This window comes from Perca flavescens, chromosome 4 (genome assembly GCF_004354835.1).
Source record: "Perca flavescens isolate YP-PL-M2 chromosome 4, PFLA_1.0, whole genome shotgun sequence".
NCBI classification, from domain to species: Eukaryota; Metazoa; Chordata; class Actinopteri; order Perciformes; family Percidae; genus Perca; species Perca flavescens.
The window spans coordinates 24,036,483-24,052,198 of NC_041334.1; the positions used below are offsets into that span (position 1 = coordinate 24,036,483).

General features: G+C 39.2%; 2 protein-coding genes across 3 annotated transcripts in view; both read left to right on the forward strand.

Moving 5' to 3' along the window:
• The first annotated feature begins 23 nt into the window (after nucleotides 1-23).
• Nucleotides 24-9,693, forward strand: bap1 (BRCA1 associated deubiquitinase 1). 2 transcript variants are annotated; one of them, XM_028574860.1, is made up of 17 exons: nucleotides 24-355; nucleotides 639-668; nucleotides 799-853; nucleotides 1,054-1,186; nucleotides 2,086-2,205; nucleotides 2,898-2,959; nucleotides 3,111-3,253; nucleotides 3,648-3,726; nucleotides 3,823-3,946; nucleotides 4,572-4,704; nucleotides 4,814-4,992; nucleotides 6,483-6,616; nucleotides 6,750-7,213; nucleotides 7,459-7,691; nucleotides 7,968-8,060; nucleotides 8,157-8,229; nucleotides 8,691-9,693. In XM_028574860.1, the coding sequence occupies exons 1-17, from the start codon at nucleotides 319-321 to the stop codon at nucleotides 8,822-8,824; spliced, it is 2,226 nt and encodes a 741-aa protein (XP_028430661.1). In that variant the 5' UTR covers nucleotides 24-318; the 3' UTR covers nucleotides 8,825-9,693. The 2 variants fall into 2 exon arrangements, with proteins under 2 accessions (XP_028430661.1, XP_028430662.1); XM_028574861.1 differs by having other exon boundaries at nucleotides 4,817-4,992.
• A 2,276-nt stretch (nucleotides 9,694-11,969) lies between these two features.
• bsnb (bassoon (presynaptic cytomatrix protein) b) overlaps nucleotides 11,970-15,716 on the forward strand; it is a 63,670-nt gene continuing 59,923 nt past the window's right edge. The window contains exon 1 of the mRNA XM_028575047.1: nucleotides 11,970-12,148. Within this exon, the coding sequence (XP_028430848.1) occupies nucleotides 11,970-12,148 (179 nt within the window). The remainder of the gene's footprint in view (nucleotides 12,149-15,716) is intronic.

The window sequence follows — 15,716 nt, forward strand, 5'->3', positions numbered from 1 at the left end:
CTATTTAATGTTTAATTTCTTATACTGCACTGTAACTTTTATTCTCGTATTTAATCGTTTTTATGTAAAGCACTTTGAATTGCCCTGTTGCTGAAATGACTACAGGAAGTTGCAGAGAGGACTGTGTTTTTTGCGGCCACCCGTCGTTTCTTGATGACGTAGTTCGTAGGCGGTTAATTCTGTCTATTGTGTTTATCTTGAGCTCTCCACAGTTTTCTCGTGAATGGATACACCATTATCGTTTAAGATTATTACCCCTCTTTCGGACATGGACTGGAACACATCTTAAATTTTAGTCAGCTGTGCACACATTTGAAAATGAATAAAGGATGGCTGGAGCTCGAGAGTGATCCAGGTGAGAAACTCAGCTAACAAATGTTAGCTTCCACATGAAACCAAATGGACAGTTAGCCTCCTAAGCAGATTGACTTATTAGGCTTTGAAACTTAAATCAATGCGAGATTAAAACACTGTTGAATAGAATATTTATTTGTATTGTGTTATGCAAGTTGATGGAAATCAAATGCGAAATATGAGGAGCAGTAATGTTATTAGCAAAAATAATACACTGGTCTTTCATTTCTTTTCTGGTGTATTCTATGTAATTGAACCCTAAATAAAATGTTTAATAATTTCAGGACTCTTCACTTTGCTGGTTGAAGATTTTGGTGAGTAGCTCATATACAGTAGCTAAATCTCTTAGAGTGTACAATGTAAATAACCAACATATACAACTCCGAGTTGGAGTCCTGGGGCTAATATAGCTAATTAAAATGTTTCTTTGTGTATGTTCTGTAGGTATCAAAGGTGTCCAAGTAGAGGAAATTTATGATCTTCAAAGCAAGTGTCAAAGGTATGTAACCTTTAACCAATCAGATTTATTCAAGTCTTTTTGGTGTACAATAATTGCAAGTATATCCAGAATGAAACTACCTGGCAGATAAGTCAGGTAGTGACGTCCAAGCTCATGTCTGAATACAAACAATGTTCCTTTGCTTACATGGACCGTAGCAACAACATGTAAAAAGCGTTTGGCATCATTTTATTTTTTAGTCCTGTCTATGGCTTCATCTTCCTGTTCAAGTGGATTGAGGAACGTCGATCCAGGAGGAAAGTTAACACTTTGGTGGATGAGACCTCTGTCATTGACGAGGAAATTGTAAATGATATGTTCTTTGCTCATCAGGTAAGTGTTTATGCGATGATAGATGTTGGCAGTGATTGTAGTTATTGGTGGGATGTTAAGTATATTGACTAGTGAGCAACTGATCTGTGTTTGAAGTCATAACACCCATAGCAGATTTCTTAATATGTTGTCAGTATTCGTGCTTTCCGTAATTTAAATACAATGCTCCTGAGCAAATTTCATTCATAGTCAAAATGTTAATCTGGAGTAAAAATCCATTTTGCCTCACATTAGATAGCAATTGCTTTCGTTTTAAGTTGTTACGTATTCATTCAAGTGGCAAACACAGTGACAAATGGCATTCATAACTTGACCTGAAAAATTGGCCTGAACGTCATTTTGACTATTAGCCAAAATTATTCATTTTACAAATTGTATGAAATTGTGAATAGCCAGTAAATTGTGGTACTTCTAAACAGCAAATGTTTAGTGTTTTCACATTATATAATATATATTGTAAAATGTATACATGTATGCAATTATACCTCAAATTAAATGAAATATAACAACTGAAAATGCTCTGTTGATGAACTGCTATTACTATTTATGTTGATATTATTAAACTATTACTACTTTAAAATGAAATGTCCTTATCTCAACAGACTGTCCTGTTAAAAGTAAGCTCAAATAAAACATATATGAAAGCACAGATTATGATATTCCATAATAATGCAAGGACATATAGTCCTGTAATATACTAACATTTATGAAACTTAAAAAATTCCAAGCTGGATCCAACCAACCAAAGTAGAGTGCATAAGACATTTAGCTTATTCTAGCACTTCAAAATTATAGCCTGTGTATTCACATCTTGCAATAATGCCCAAAGAAACATAGTTAATAAAATGCATATTCTATCTTTGACTTGACTGGTGTTTATGCTGTCATTTTGAATCTAGCTGATACCAAATTCATGTGCCACCCACGCTTTGTTGAGTGTGCTTCTGAACTGCAGTGGCGTTGAGCTTGGCACAACCCTTAGTCGCATGAAGGCTTTCACCAAAGGCTTTAGTCCAGAGGTAAGATGTTTCTCACACTCACTCATTTATCTCTGTTATTTTAGTGTACCGTATTTTCCGCACTATAAGGCGCACTTAAAAGCCTTTAATTTTCTCGAAAAACGACAGTGCGCCTTATAATCCTATATATCCTATCAAATATATAAGAGCAGACAATGGTCAAGTTAACAACAAAAATGGCTCCAAGACCTTGTCAAGCACATTCAACTAGTTTTTGTTTTTGTAGTTTAAGGTGCACTATGAGTTCCTGCATGGTCACTTCTGTTGACGTTTCAAGTAAATTTCAAACAAAACAGAGCAAGCTCGCCCCTCCCCCCATGTTTCCATAACTGTCATGACTGACTGACTGACTGTCACTAACCCCCAACCCCCTCCCCCAACCATCTCTTGGTGATTGGCTGGAGTGGTTCGTTGTGTTTTGGTGCACAGCCTGTGCCTCTAGTGTTTGTTTGACGTTTACGACCCCTGTGTTGTCTTCCGAGACCGGGCTTTTCCACAGTGTATTCAGGGGACAGTGTGCTAGCGGATCAAGGAGAGATGCCTACGATTTTAGACTAAAATGAAATCACGCTAAAAAAATGCAGGAACTCATAGTGCACCTTTTTAAATATAATTTCAAATCACACTCTTGCTCTCTCCTTCCTCCTCTCCCACTTTCATGTTTAACTTTTGAGTTTTTATATATTTTTCAGAGTAAAGGTTACGCAATAGGAAATGCCCCAGAGCTTGCCAGAGCACATAATAGCCATGCCAGGTAGGTTACAGTCTGTGATTCCTTTTTAATTGATCAGGTTTCTCTGATTTTGTGAAGGAAATCCTCTTTGATTGGTCTACCATACTTTTAGAGATGTCAGGCTTTGAGCAATCATCAGTTTGTTAAGCTCTCTTTCCGTGTTTCTATGGAGACCGGAGCCAAGGCATCTGCCGGAGAAACAGAATGGGATCAGTGCAGTGCGGACCATGGAGGCCTTCCACTTTGTTAGCTATGTGCCCATCAAAGACCGCCTGTTTGAGCTCGATGGACTCAAGGCTTACCCCATTGACCACGGTATGAGTACACACTGACAGAGCAATAGATCAAATAAAGGAGTCCTGTTCTTGTCACACTGTCGCATTTTGGCTGCCATGGAACCACTGAAAGTTGTCTTAAAGGGTATGCATATGTTGAGAATAGGTTTGTCTGCATCAGTGATGCTGACAGAATTTTCTAGAATAATTATTATTCTGATTTCTTCTCCTTTTTAGAGTTTACTTTTGTTTGTTTCATTATTATTTTCAGCTGCTTTTATTCCAGTGTATAGTCTGAAATCAGGCCTCATTCATCATGGGATGAAACCTTGTTATTGCACATTTGCTATTATTGCATTTAGTGTTGTTTTATTACCCACTTCTATTTTGGAAATTGCTGCCTAAATAAATCATAATATTGCACTCTATTTCAGGGCCCTGGGGAGAGGAGGAGGAATGGACCGATAAAGCTCGGCGGGTTATCATGGAGAGGATTGGACTGGCCACTGCTGGGTGAGTCTTGAGCCAGTTAGCTTAAGCTGTGGTGGTTCACCTTCTACACACACCCTCACAGCTTCATTCTCATGCTGCTGCTCTGCTCTTTTTCAGTGAACCATACCATGACATTCGCTTCAACTTGATGGCAGTGGTGCCTGACCGCAGGATGAAATACGAGTCCAAACTGGAAATTCTAAAGAGGAATCGACAGACTGTTCTGGAGGGTCTACAGAAGGTTAGGAACTGCTAAAAGTTTCATCACAGGCCGAAACAGAATAAAAATAGATTACTTGTTATAACCTCTGCTGCAGCATGTCCGAGGTGACACTTGTTTTAGTGACCTAATTAGAGATGGCCCGATAACATTTTTTGCTTCCCGATACCGATTCCGATACCTGAACTTGTGTATCGGCTGATACCGAGTACCAATCCGATACCAGTGTGTATTTTATGTTTTAACAATTGTATACTACTATGGATGTGATATTATTTCTATCTTTGTTGTCGGTCTGGCTCAGGTTAAACTCTTTGTGAAACATGAACAAACACAAACAATGAATGCCACAGAACTTTCTTTTATTATCCAGTTATATATATATATATATATATATATATATATATATATATATATATATATATATATATATATATATATATATACCAGCGTTTTATGCTGTATTGGAGGAACATCTCTAGTCCTAATGTGGCATTCCCAAGAAGTGTGTATTATGTATACATTTCCTATGGGAAGGAAATGCGATGGAGACGAAATTTAGCAGAGCAGGATCTCCTTAGTCATGTCCACTGACATTGGTGAGTATGTTGTAGAATACCTTTTTGTGTGTTTGTCCTGTCTTCAGATGATCCGGCTCAGTCAGCCCGAGCATGTCCATGACAAGAAGCAGCAGGAGTCTTCCTCCCCTGATGATAGCACCACTGCGATCAAGAAAGAGGCAGATGTGGAGCCAGTTACAACCCAGGGCGCTAATCCAGGTACTTAGGTTGAGTTTATTTCCCCGGTCCATGTTAAAATACATCTTGTGAATTGTATATGGGCTCACCATAAACATTCAACTGAAATGCACTCTCATTTTGGATTCAGCAGATGAGTCAGGAGTTCAGTCTAAGGATGCCCCTAGCCCCTCAGGAAACTCTAAGGTCATGGGCAAACCCCCAGTCTCCACAGGAGGAGGACCACAGGAAGTCACCAGTCCCAACCACATTGTTCAACGGCTGCCTGCTTTCCTGGACAACCACAACTATGCCAAGTCTCCAATGCAGGTAGAAGGAGAAGTAAAGTGTATAGGTCCTGTTTCAGAAAGGTCTTTTGGTTATATCCAGTTTGTGTGTCCTGTGCTTTCTTCTCGCATTTTGGCCTCTAAAGATCTTAGTTAGAAGCGTTGGTTGTATTGTGTGATTAGGGTTGTTCTGGCTGCAAGTAATGATTATTTTTATTATCAGTTATTGCTGCTCCATAAGATGTCAGATAGGGGAAATAGGGGGAAATACTCATCACAACTTCCCATAGCTTTTGTTCTTAAAGTACATAGTTTATCATCCTATACAGCAAAGAAAGTCAGCAAAACTTCACATTTGAGAAGAAACAAAAGTTTTTACTTATACGATTAATCCGTCGGCAATAAGTTTTCAGTTTATTCGCTAATTGACTAAATCAGCTTGTGTTCAGGACGTTGGCGGTGTTAAAACCATTTTTTGACATATCTTTTACAAAATACATTATTCAAATATTTTTTTGAATTTAGTTTTCACAATACAAATCAACAAACAAACCACACACACCAACATCAACCCCAGAACTTTTACCAAATACAGAATACTTACTAAATACCAGGCTTTATAATTCTATAGTGTATAATTACAAGGTAACGGTTAGATTAAAGGGTGTTTTTGTATATAATTGTGACAGTTTTCCAGTATTTATTTTGGATGATGCTAATTTTCTTTCCATTGAAATAAATCTGTCAATTTTTATAGGCAAGGCAGCTTTATTTGTTTAGCACATTTCAGCAACAGGGCAATTCAAATTGCTTTACATAAAAATGATTAAAATACAAGAATAAAAGTTACAGTGCAGTACAAGAAATGAAACATTAAAGAGCAGTTAAAAACAGTTAAAAATATAAAAGCAGATAAAATACGAGATTTTAGGCTACTAGTATGGGACAATGTATAAGCCGTTGCTCTATACACGTAATCCACCTGCAATCCTTGCCATTCCCAGAAATGGGCCGGGTCCACCGGTCTTACTTTTTAATTTCTCTTTATATGCTTATATTGATTTTCATACAGTTTCAACAATGCAACTTAATAGAAATTAATGATTATTTAAAGAAAGGCAACATCAAAAAGAAAAGTCTTCAGCTTTGATTTAAAAGAACTGAGAGTTAAAGCGGACCTGCTGTTTTCTGGGAGTTTGTTCCAGATATGTGGAGCATAAAAACTAAACGATGTATAGCCCAAAATCCATACAGCATATGACGCCATATATCCATTTGCTAGAACAGAGTCGGGTGTTGCATTGAGAGTTATATGAAAACATTACTATTCGACTCAGCGGGCAACTAGGACAGATCATACATTGCTTTCTGTCGGTCTCAGATCCTTGACTTAGGGACCGTTCACTGTGCGTGTTATTTCTCTCGGTTATGTCATTGTACATTTTTCTTCCTCTCTGGCTTGCTGAGTCTCAATCACTCCCTCTTGCTCATAAGATGTGTAGAATGCTTCTTTACTAAGGATCTGATTAACAGGAAGAAGAGGATCTTGCTGCTGGAGTTAGTCGCTCTCGAGCGGCAGGGCCTCCCCAACCCCCATACTCCGACGATGAAGATGACTATGAGGATGATGAGGAGGAAGTAACTGCTTCCGCAGGCACATCCAACAGGTTAGCATCGTAATCTGTACATACTGTATGTATATTTTCTTTATCTGTTAGTGGGTATGACCTGACTGAAGAAAGCTAAAGCTCTTTAATGCTTTTAGATTTTGGTCTTGTGTTTCAAATCACTGTCTTTTAGGTTTAGACGGAAGCCAAGTCTGCGATCGCGACCAGGACGTGTCGGGGCTGGAATGGAGAGCCAGATTGCCCTCACTGTATTGGCTGAGAAACTGAAGAAGGAGGCCCAAAGGAAAGATGCCCTAAATACACCCCTTTCTGTACGCACAGAAGGGCGCACAGGAGGCATTTGCATTACATCTGCTTCACAGCCTTCCCCCACACCCAGCAACGAAAGCACTGACACAGCCTCTGAGATTGGCAGTGCCTTCAACTCCCCGCTGCGCTCACCCGCACGCTCCCAGGCTGCCACACGCCCATCCAGTCCAGTTGCATCCCATCTGTCTCGTGTGCTGTTCGGAGAAGATGAAATGCTGAGGCTAGACTCCAGACATAACCGCGCTGTAAGAGAACTGGGTCCCTCTGTCAGCGCAGCTTTGTTACACCTGCAGGAGGATGGAGTCATCTATGCTCTCGCTCCATCTGGTGAGTACAAGAGGTCGTTACTGTCGTCCATGTTATTTACAAAGGTGGTTTAAAAGCCTCTGCTGAAGTAAGCATTCAAGTCTATCACTTGATATTTACAGTGCAGTCAGAGCATATTAATAGTCGTAGACAATGGAAGTAAACAGTTTGGAGGGACCTTAATGAGAACAACATATACTACTTTTAATAAGGGATTGTCTCAGTTTAGCTAATTTTGATAGATTGTTACTTTGTCTGTACGGTAGATTTGGCTGCTGATGGCACAAAGCGGCCTTGCACTCCAGAAAAGATGAAAGAAAAAGGGAAAGCCGACCCCCCATCAGTAGAGAAGGAACGAGTAAAAGAGGGAAAGGAGGGACCGTCTGTGGAGGTGAAAGAAGAGGAGAGCAAAGATGGAGGAGAGGGGAGCAAGGAAAAGCCCAACACTCTGGAAACTGCTGCAGACAACAAGCCCCCTGGGGATAAGTACTCTCCCAAGGTAAGTCCAAGAATTTCCTTGTGTTGTAATGCACAAAGTATGTACATTGCTATTCTTATCTGCCTGCCAAGATATATATATATATGTATGTATGTATGTGTGTATATGTGTGTGTGTGTGTGTGTGTGTGTGTGTGTGTGTGTGTGTGTGTGTGTGTGTGTGTGTGTGTGTGTGTGTATGTATGTATGTTACACTGCCAATTAGGTAGCTGTTTCTAAAGGTGTATAAATTTAATAAACAAACAAAGAGCGGTTCATCTTATTCTGTCTCTTGCAGGAGCTGCTCGCACTACTTAAGTGTGTGGAGGCCGACATTGCCAATTATGAGGTGTACCTAAAGGAGGAAGTAGAAAAGAGAAAGAAATACAAAGTAGGTTTTGTTTACCACCAACAACCCAATTACCCAATATATTTAATTTGTTTTTATTGGCTTGCTAATCACAATATTTTGTTTTCATTTGACCAGATTGATGATCAGAGGAGGACCCATAATTACGATGAGTTCATCTGCACCTTTATATCAATGCTGGCCCAAGAAGGTAAATCTCATTATCTTGAGGATTACTTTTTTTTTCTGTCTCTCTCGCTGTTTTTGCCCCCTTTTTGGCACTAGTTTTGTGCATCGTCCAAACAATGAGTTTTACTAGTCCCTGTGGAAAAACTCACACAGATTGGTCTTTTTTTACATGTCAAGACACATAATAGACCAATTAACAGGACCAATATACCCATTTTTTTATTTAAGGTTCTCAGTGTTAACAGTTAAAATACATACAGGGCCACACTTTTCCTCTTAACCAGATGTACACACAAAGATACAACAGGTATGACGTTACTACACATGTACATAAAAAGAAGAAAGAAAAGACTAAAACTAAATAATAAAAATTCCCACCAGACTTATGCTAAAACCTAATTGAATGCTAAAAATCTGCTTTTTTGTTGGTATTTTTATGATTTCTTTGCTCCTTCATTCATACTGACTGGGTGTCTTCCTCAGGCATGTTGGCCAGCCTTGTGGAGCAAAACATTTCCGTGCGTCGTCGGCAGGGAGTGAGTATTGGCCGCTTGCACAAACAGAGGAAGCCTGATCGCAGGAAACGCTCCCGGCCATACAAAGCCAAACGCCAGTAATTACAAACAATCATAACTTCTGTAAGAAACTCGCACCTGTGAGCACCGAGCAATCACCACAGAGAAAATGAAAATTGATGCAGTCCTGAAACTCTTATAAAAGCAGTCTAGTGTTGTATTTTAGCCAGAGCCTCCTCTCCTTCATGAAATTGATCATGTGTTTGGTCAGTTCTTTTATCATTTATGTATATAAGTACTACCTTTTTAGCCTCAATGCACATTTTTTTTCATTCTCGTGCCACTGCTATTGACGGTTTGTAAATGTGAAAAAAGGCATGTGCCCAATGGTGCATCTCAAAGCTTTTACATCTGGCAAAGTATTCATTCTTATTAAAAGATCTACTCTACAGTCTTATGGTCAGTATAGTTTAGTATGTCACTAAATATACGATTTGGTAAGTAAGTCGATATTTCCTCAACTGTATCCCTTATTCGTGTTTTTATGGTGCCAATGAAGTATTGAATGTTTTCACAAAAAAGGCCATGTGTTATATTCATCCATAGCATTTCAGTTCTCTTCACTGTTCACTATATAACATAAAAATAATCTTTTTAATCACGTTCTTCGGGGACAATTTTTAAACTCAAGAAGAAAGTCATGATACATCTAGTTTTTTTTTCTTTTAATCTAAGGGTCTCTAGCTGTGTATGAATATCTCTTGTGGTCCTGCAAATGAAAAACAAGCTCTTGTGTTATTTTTGTACCTGAAATGGATCTGAAAGTCAGTGAATATTATGTCTGATGTGTGCACTTGTGTGTTTTTGTACATATGTATCTGTTAATTGGCTCACTTGTACACTGAGTTCCATTGTTCTTTGTGCTTGTCAATTCATACTATAATAAAGTCAATGAAAATAGCTTGCTATAATCCAGATTTCTTTCTTTCTTCTTTATTTTTTTAAGGTTATATGACTACAGTGGTTGATTCAGGATTACAGCATTGTATATAAATATCCTGGGCGGTCCTCTTCCTTTAAACTTGGGTCCTCTGCACAGTATCTTAGCTGTTCCTAGGACTACTGAACAGAGATCTCAGATGTTCCTGGAATTTGCTGGAGTCACTGTCCCATTTTGGGGGTTACAGCCCCAAGTGCTCCGATTACTACTGGAACCACTGTTGCCTTCACTTTCCACATCTTCTGTAGCTCCTCTCTAACCCCTCGGTATTTTTCAAGCTTCTCATGTTCCTTCTTGATGTTACTGTTACTTGGGATTGCTACCACTATCGCAACTGCCTTCTTCTGCCGTTTGTCAACCACCACAATGTCTGGATGGTTAGCCATCACCATTTTATCGGTCTGGATCTGGAAGTCCCACAGGATCTTAGCTCTGTCATTCTCTGCCACCTTTGGAGGTGCCTCCCACTTTGACCTTGGGACTTCCGGCCTATACTCGGAACAGATGTTTCCGTACGCTATGCCAGCCACTTGGTTATGGTATTCCATGTACACTGTACCTGCCTGCATTTTACACCCCGCTGTTATGTGCTAGACTAGTCTCAGGGGCATCTTTACACAGCCTACACCTGGGGTCTTGTCTGGTATGGTAGACCCCAGCCTCTATTGATCTCGTAGTCTGTGGCTGGTCTGAAAGATAGCGCATATATATTGTGTGTGTGTGTGTGTGTGTGTGTGTGTGTGTGTGTGTGTTAGGTTTATAAGATCAGAGTAAGTGTTATTGTAGTGACAGTTGGTGTACACTAGGGAGAGCAATCCTTCAGGGACAAGTGGGACCATCTCAGAATCATCTCCTTTACTATGCTGTAAAGAGAGCCAATCACAATAAAATGAACTTTGGACTTTCTGCAGAGGGATTGTGTTGTGGCACCATGACTCTGATCTAGCCCACATATGTATTTAGATGAATATGTAGAATTCTAAGTATAATTAAACTGGTATTTTGCATCTGCCAGAACTACTCAGTTTTCATCTACAACAGTTTTGTGTTATATTTAATTTGTAGTAAATTACTCTAGAGCTACTATCGATTACTTTTGCTAAATGAAATAACATTCATTTGACATTATCCAAATTAGTGAACATTCTTTTGTAATATATAACCACCAATCTCAACATCACTTTTTGATTCTATCTTGCCAGGAATTTGGGCAATTTATTTTATTTTATTTTATTTTACATCTAAACACTGTTTACCACATGTTTGAGCACTGGTGTGATCATCTTGTAATAATGCCACTGGCTCTCTGGCAGAGTCAAGTACACATAGCCTATGTGGGAGTGGGAGCTAAAAAAAAAAGCCACACATCTTTGAGTTAAAAAAACAACAACATCCAGTATGGTTTTATTTAACTTAAAGGTAGTATTATGTCACCACTGGTTTCCTGTAATTTGGTTTAGAGACACATATCTTTAGATTTAAGAATATTAGGTCTGCAACTTGCAGTTATTTTCATTATGAATTCATACATTTTCACTTTTCTCAATTAGTTAATTAATCATTTGGTTTATGTCAGAAAATATTTTTTTTTAAATGGCGTCAATTTCCAGAATTTCCCAAAGTCCTATAGCTACTAATTATGAGTCCAAACCCCCAAGTATTAAATTTAATATCGCAAAAGACAAAAAAAAACATTTAAATTTCAGAAGCTGGAACCAATGGTGTACTGGCCTTTTTGCTTGAATAACTTAATTGATTATTAAAATAGTTTCTGATTAATTTATTTAATATAAAAAATATAGACAAATTTTAGACAAAAAGGATTGTCACATTTCGAACATGCAGCCAATAATGTGTAATCATTGTGTATGTTTCTGGTCATTTAGGTTAAAAAAAAAACAAGTGGTCAATGAGATAAAGACGTGAATTGAATCAGGTAGGTCCCAGTGGTCTCCAGTCATGTGCCATAGGGCTTAGAGGTATTTGCGTGGTGACCGTGGATATAGTAGGTGGTGACTTGAGATAACCGAGCGTCGTGACCGAGCACGTATGAGCCATTCAAGTTCCCACCCATTGCGTCAGCGCGCTCCCTCACCATCTCCGTCAGCGCGCGTGCTCCGTGCGGGATGCTGAATTGTAGGTGATGATGGCGGAAGGGGAGCAGCGCTGAGTTTCATCTGAGTTTTTACAGTCGCTTTAGAACCATCTACAACATCGTTTCTCTCCGTCGAGACCTTTCCCGAGGCGATGGGGAATGAGGCCAGTATGGAAGGGGAGGGACAGGCGGGACAGCCCGGCCCCGCCGTCCCTGCAGCAGGGGCTCCGGCTTCCATTTCAGCACCACCGGACTCTGGACAGCTCATCAAGCCGAGCAATGGAGCGCCAGCCGGAGGAAGTGGGGCTGGACCCCGGCCGGGGATTAACAGGTAGCCGCGATAGCTAGGACGCTTCTCCGCCAAACTATGGAGAGAAATCTGGGAGGCTACACGGCAGCGTGGCGTGTACGTTACATCTGTACGATGTGGAGCGTAGATAGGCTATAGGATCAACCGAGATAGACTTGAATAGGTGCTTAATTATTTATTTCAATATCCTTGTCAACACAATTCACCACCACCCCTTTTGATACCCATTTCTGCTTTTTACTAGCACCACCCTATTACTCAACGCCAATTTGGCTCGAAGTCAAATTTTATATGCAACGCTTTCGATGTAGAATCAATAATAAATCATTTTAAACGTTTCAATAGGAATTTTCACGGTGTCTGTCCTCAGGCATCAGTAGCTAGTATTATGAATGAATGATCGACATTTTTCTCCTCGTAGTGAGGCAGTGCCAAGTAAATATGAATACTTCGGAATGGGTCTTTATAGCTCCAGGAAATACATTAATTAGAAATGCAAATGATGCACAGTGCACTGGATCTCACGTTAAATGGCTTACTCGTTTCCATTACAGGTTGATTACCTGAACATGCCTCGACATGAAATCCAGTACATACAAAGTCATTCTGAGAAATCACCTTCCTGCTGGTGAGGAGGCGTCTGTATCCTGATGACAGCGTTGTGTAGGGTGACAATGCTACCATCAGACAGCGTCGCTGTGAGCACAGGACTGTAATGCATATGCCATATAGCTGCCTCACTCCTCAGATCTCCAACCAAATCAATATGCAGCTAGTGGAAATTGTTTTTCACCACTACAGCAAAAGGAAGAGTGGTATTGCATCTCTCCATAATAAATCCAGACACTGAGCCCAGACATATATGACAGCTTTACATGACAATATTTCCATTATTTTGACAGTTATATATTGAAACTCGTTGTCCTATAACAAGCCAACATAATCAGATAAAATATTAGCCTTTTCCAAAATCCAGCTGAGATCCTCAGCGTATAATCACAAGTAGTAGTGGCCTGTAGGTCTGTATTTTCTGTGTGGGTGTGTGGGAAGGATAACCCTTCCAACAAGATCTGATATTGCCTTAATTACACAGTTCAACAGTTGTAGACCTGAATACGCACATGCAGAGGCACAGCTGCGCCTTGGATTTGCCACACCTGCTTACAGTCTCTGTGTACTTGCCATTTTAGCCTGCCATCCAAGAAGCGGTATATATTTCTTCATGCTACATACCTTCCTTCAAGGCTAAAATGCAGGCTGATTATTTGGAAAATCTATCTTGCCTGATTTGTGTCATTACACAAAGTGATCGTAAGGCATTATGTGGATGTGTTCTGCATCTATAACTAGAAAATGATATACCTTTATTAATGTTTTAGTGCTCCCTATGTTTCTATTTGGAGAAAAAAAACACCCACTCTTCATCCTGTATATTCACTGCGGTTCAGATTTAAAGGCTCATAGCTCCCATGTAACCTCATGATTTTTTCAGATCTTGATTTGCCTCTTGTATCCACCTGATGGGGAGTGCTGAGAGACTGAGCGTGCTAAGAGACAGACATTGTGAGAGAGAGAATAGCCTACATCACATGGCTGATTAAAATGTTTTTCTTAAGATCAGTACCCCCACATTCAGTCTGAATGTGTGAGTCTTTCCTTAAAATACTCTTCCACAAAGAACTTATGAGAGTGTAAGAAACAATGAGACGGTGGCTCTGTTGAGACTTTAGATAGAAGACTTTCATCTTAATTAAAATGAGTTGCTGCTTTTTATGAATTATATTCTATTATAGTCTGTTAATATAATTGGGGAACTTGTTTGCTATATACCGTATAACCATATTCAGAAATGGGTTCCATATAGGCATTTTTTTTCTCCATATGATATTTTATTCATCGCAATCAAAGAGCTAAATCTGAAGCTATGGGAGTCACCCTACCCTTCGTCTCCACAAAGCACTACAATGGTTGTTTTCTGCTCTAATCATAACAGCTTTGACTAAGTGCACAGTCATCCTGACTTTATGCCCATAACTGACAAGCATTCAGAATTGTAAGAAATACTCCATGCTCCAGGTATTTCATATGTTTACAACAATATGCTCAATGTGCTGCTGCTGTATTATCGTGTCACTTTTTCCCTTGCAAGCTGTACTTGCTCCATCGTGTAATAGCACATGTGATAAAGGGCTAAGAGCTACTTGATTCAGTCTTTTCAAACATGTAGATCATTAAGCAACTTAAATCATCATAAATCACAAGTCCATTACAAACCTGAACAAAGCTATAGTTCATAAAACCCATGAACATGATTGAGTCACTCATGTTCTAAGACAGAGTGTGCAAACAGTATGCCCTCATAATTAATTTACCTTCAGCAATGAAAGCACTGTTCACTGTGCAGCCTGCACATACCAAATGGTTATCACAACTAAAACAAATAATGCAAAAGCATTTCTTATTATTTATGACATTATGACAGCCATATGATACAGAAAATAAATGGCTACCTATGAGTCATTGGCAGTGTAGCATTGTTTCCAGATGTCCAACAAAGTTGACATTATTATTATTATTATTATTCGAGATACTGTATCAGGAGTGTCAAACTCAATTTCACTAAGGGCCACACTGGAAAATGAGAATCACATCAAGAGCCAGACATGTAGTTTATTGCTTTTATTAAATCAAAAAAGTAAAATATTTTTGTATAGATCTCATATAGCCTTCTCACTTACAGTTTGATCCACATAAAGCCCTAAAAAAGTCAGCAAAAAAGTTAGCCATCATAGAATCTAGCAAATCAAGCAAAACAATGATTACATTTTTAAAAGTAGGCTACCACACAGCCGACTCACAACAACGAGTCTCAAAGTCGGCAAATCTTCCAAATTCAGCTTTGAGTGTCGCATAATTGCATTTTGACAAACAATTTCCCGTCTTTTTGGTTTGGTGCACAACTAGGCGGGCCAGCATTTATTGTGAACCTAAATTGATACGCTGACCGGATCAAAATTTGCGAGTGGCCGGGTTCGTCCCACAGGCTTTGAGTTTGACACGTGTTGTGGATGGTCCATCTCAAATATACTGAGACTAACTATGGCTGAAGCTGAAGTCTGCTCAACTTCACAATGCCACTCACACTTTTGACAGAACGAACACTGTGGTTGGTGCTGTTAGAGGCAAACACTTTGGTGCACGTAGCCCCATTTTGTACCTCTCATTACATTAGAGACACAGAGCTTAGCATCTATTTTTCTGAAAAATATACACAGACAATCTTTGAAAAACCCAGATGGTTGTTTAACAACGTTTGCCACTGTTCTGAATGTATTTTCCAGAATCCTCATAGACTCTTTTAACCATGTGGATGAAACAAATATGTTATTTGTTGCACGATTAACAAGATCGTTAACCCGTTTCTCAAGTGGTGACTCCGTCAAGCAAAATATTGATGCGTTATTCTGTATGAAAATTTTAAATATTGGAAGGAAACATTAATATAGCAATATAGCTCATAATAATTGTTTTGGTTCATGTTGTACAAATTGAGCAATTCACTCTGGCTTCCATCTCTATCATGATGAGG

Bases quoted from the DNA above. Each gene is read 5' to 3' on its own strand.
- bap1 (XM_028574860.1), top strand. From the start codon at position 319: ATGAATAAAGGATGGCTGGAGCTCGAGAGTGATCCAG. The intron at 3,727-3,822 runs GTGAGTCTTGAG...GCTCTTTTTCAG, and splicing joins ATTGGACTGGCCACTGCTGG to TGAACCATACCATGACATTC. The intron at 3,947-4,571 runs GTTAGGAACTGC...TCCTGTCTTCAG, and splicing joins TTCTGGAGGGTCTACAGAAG to ATGATCCGGCTCAGTCAGCC.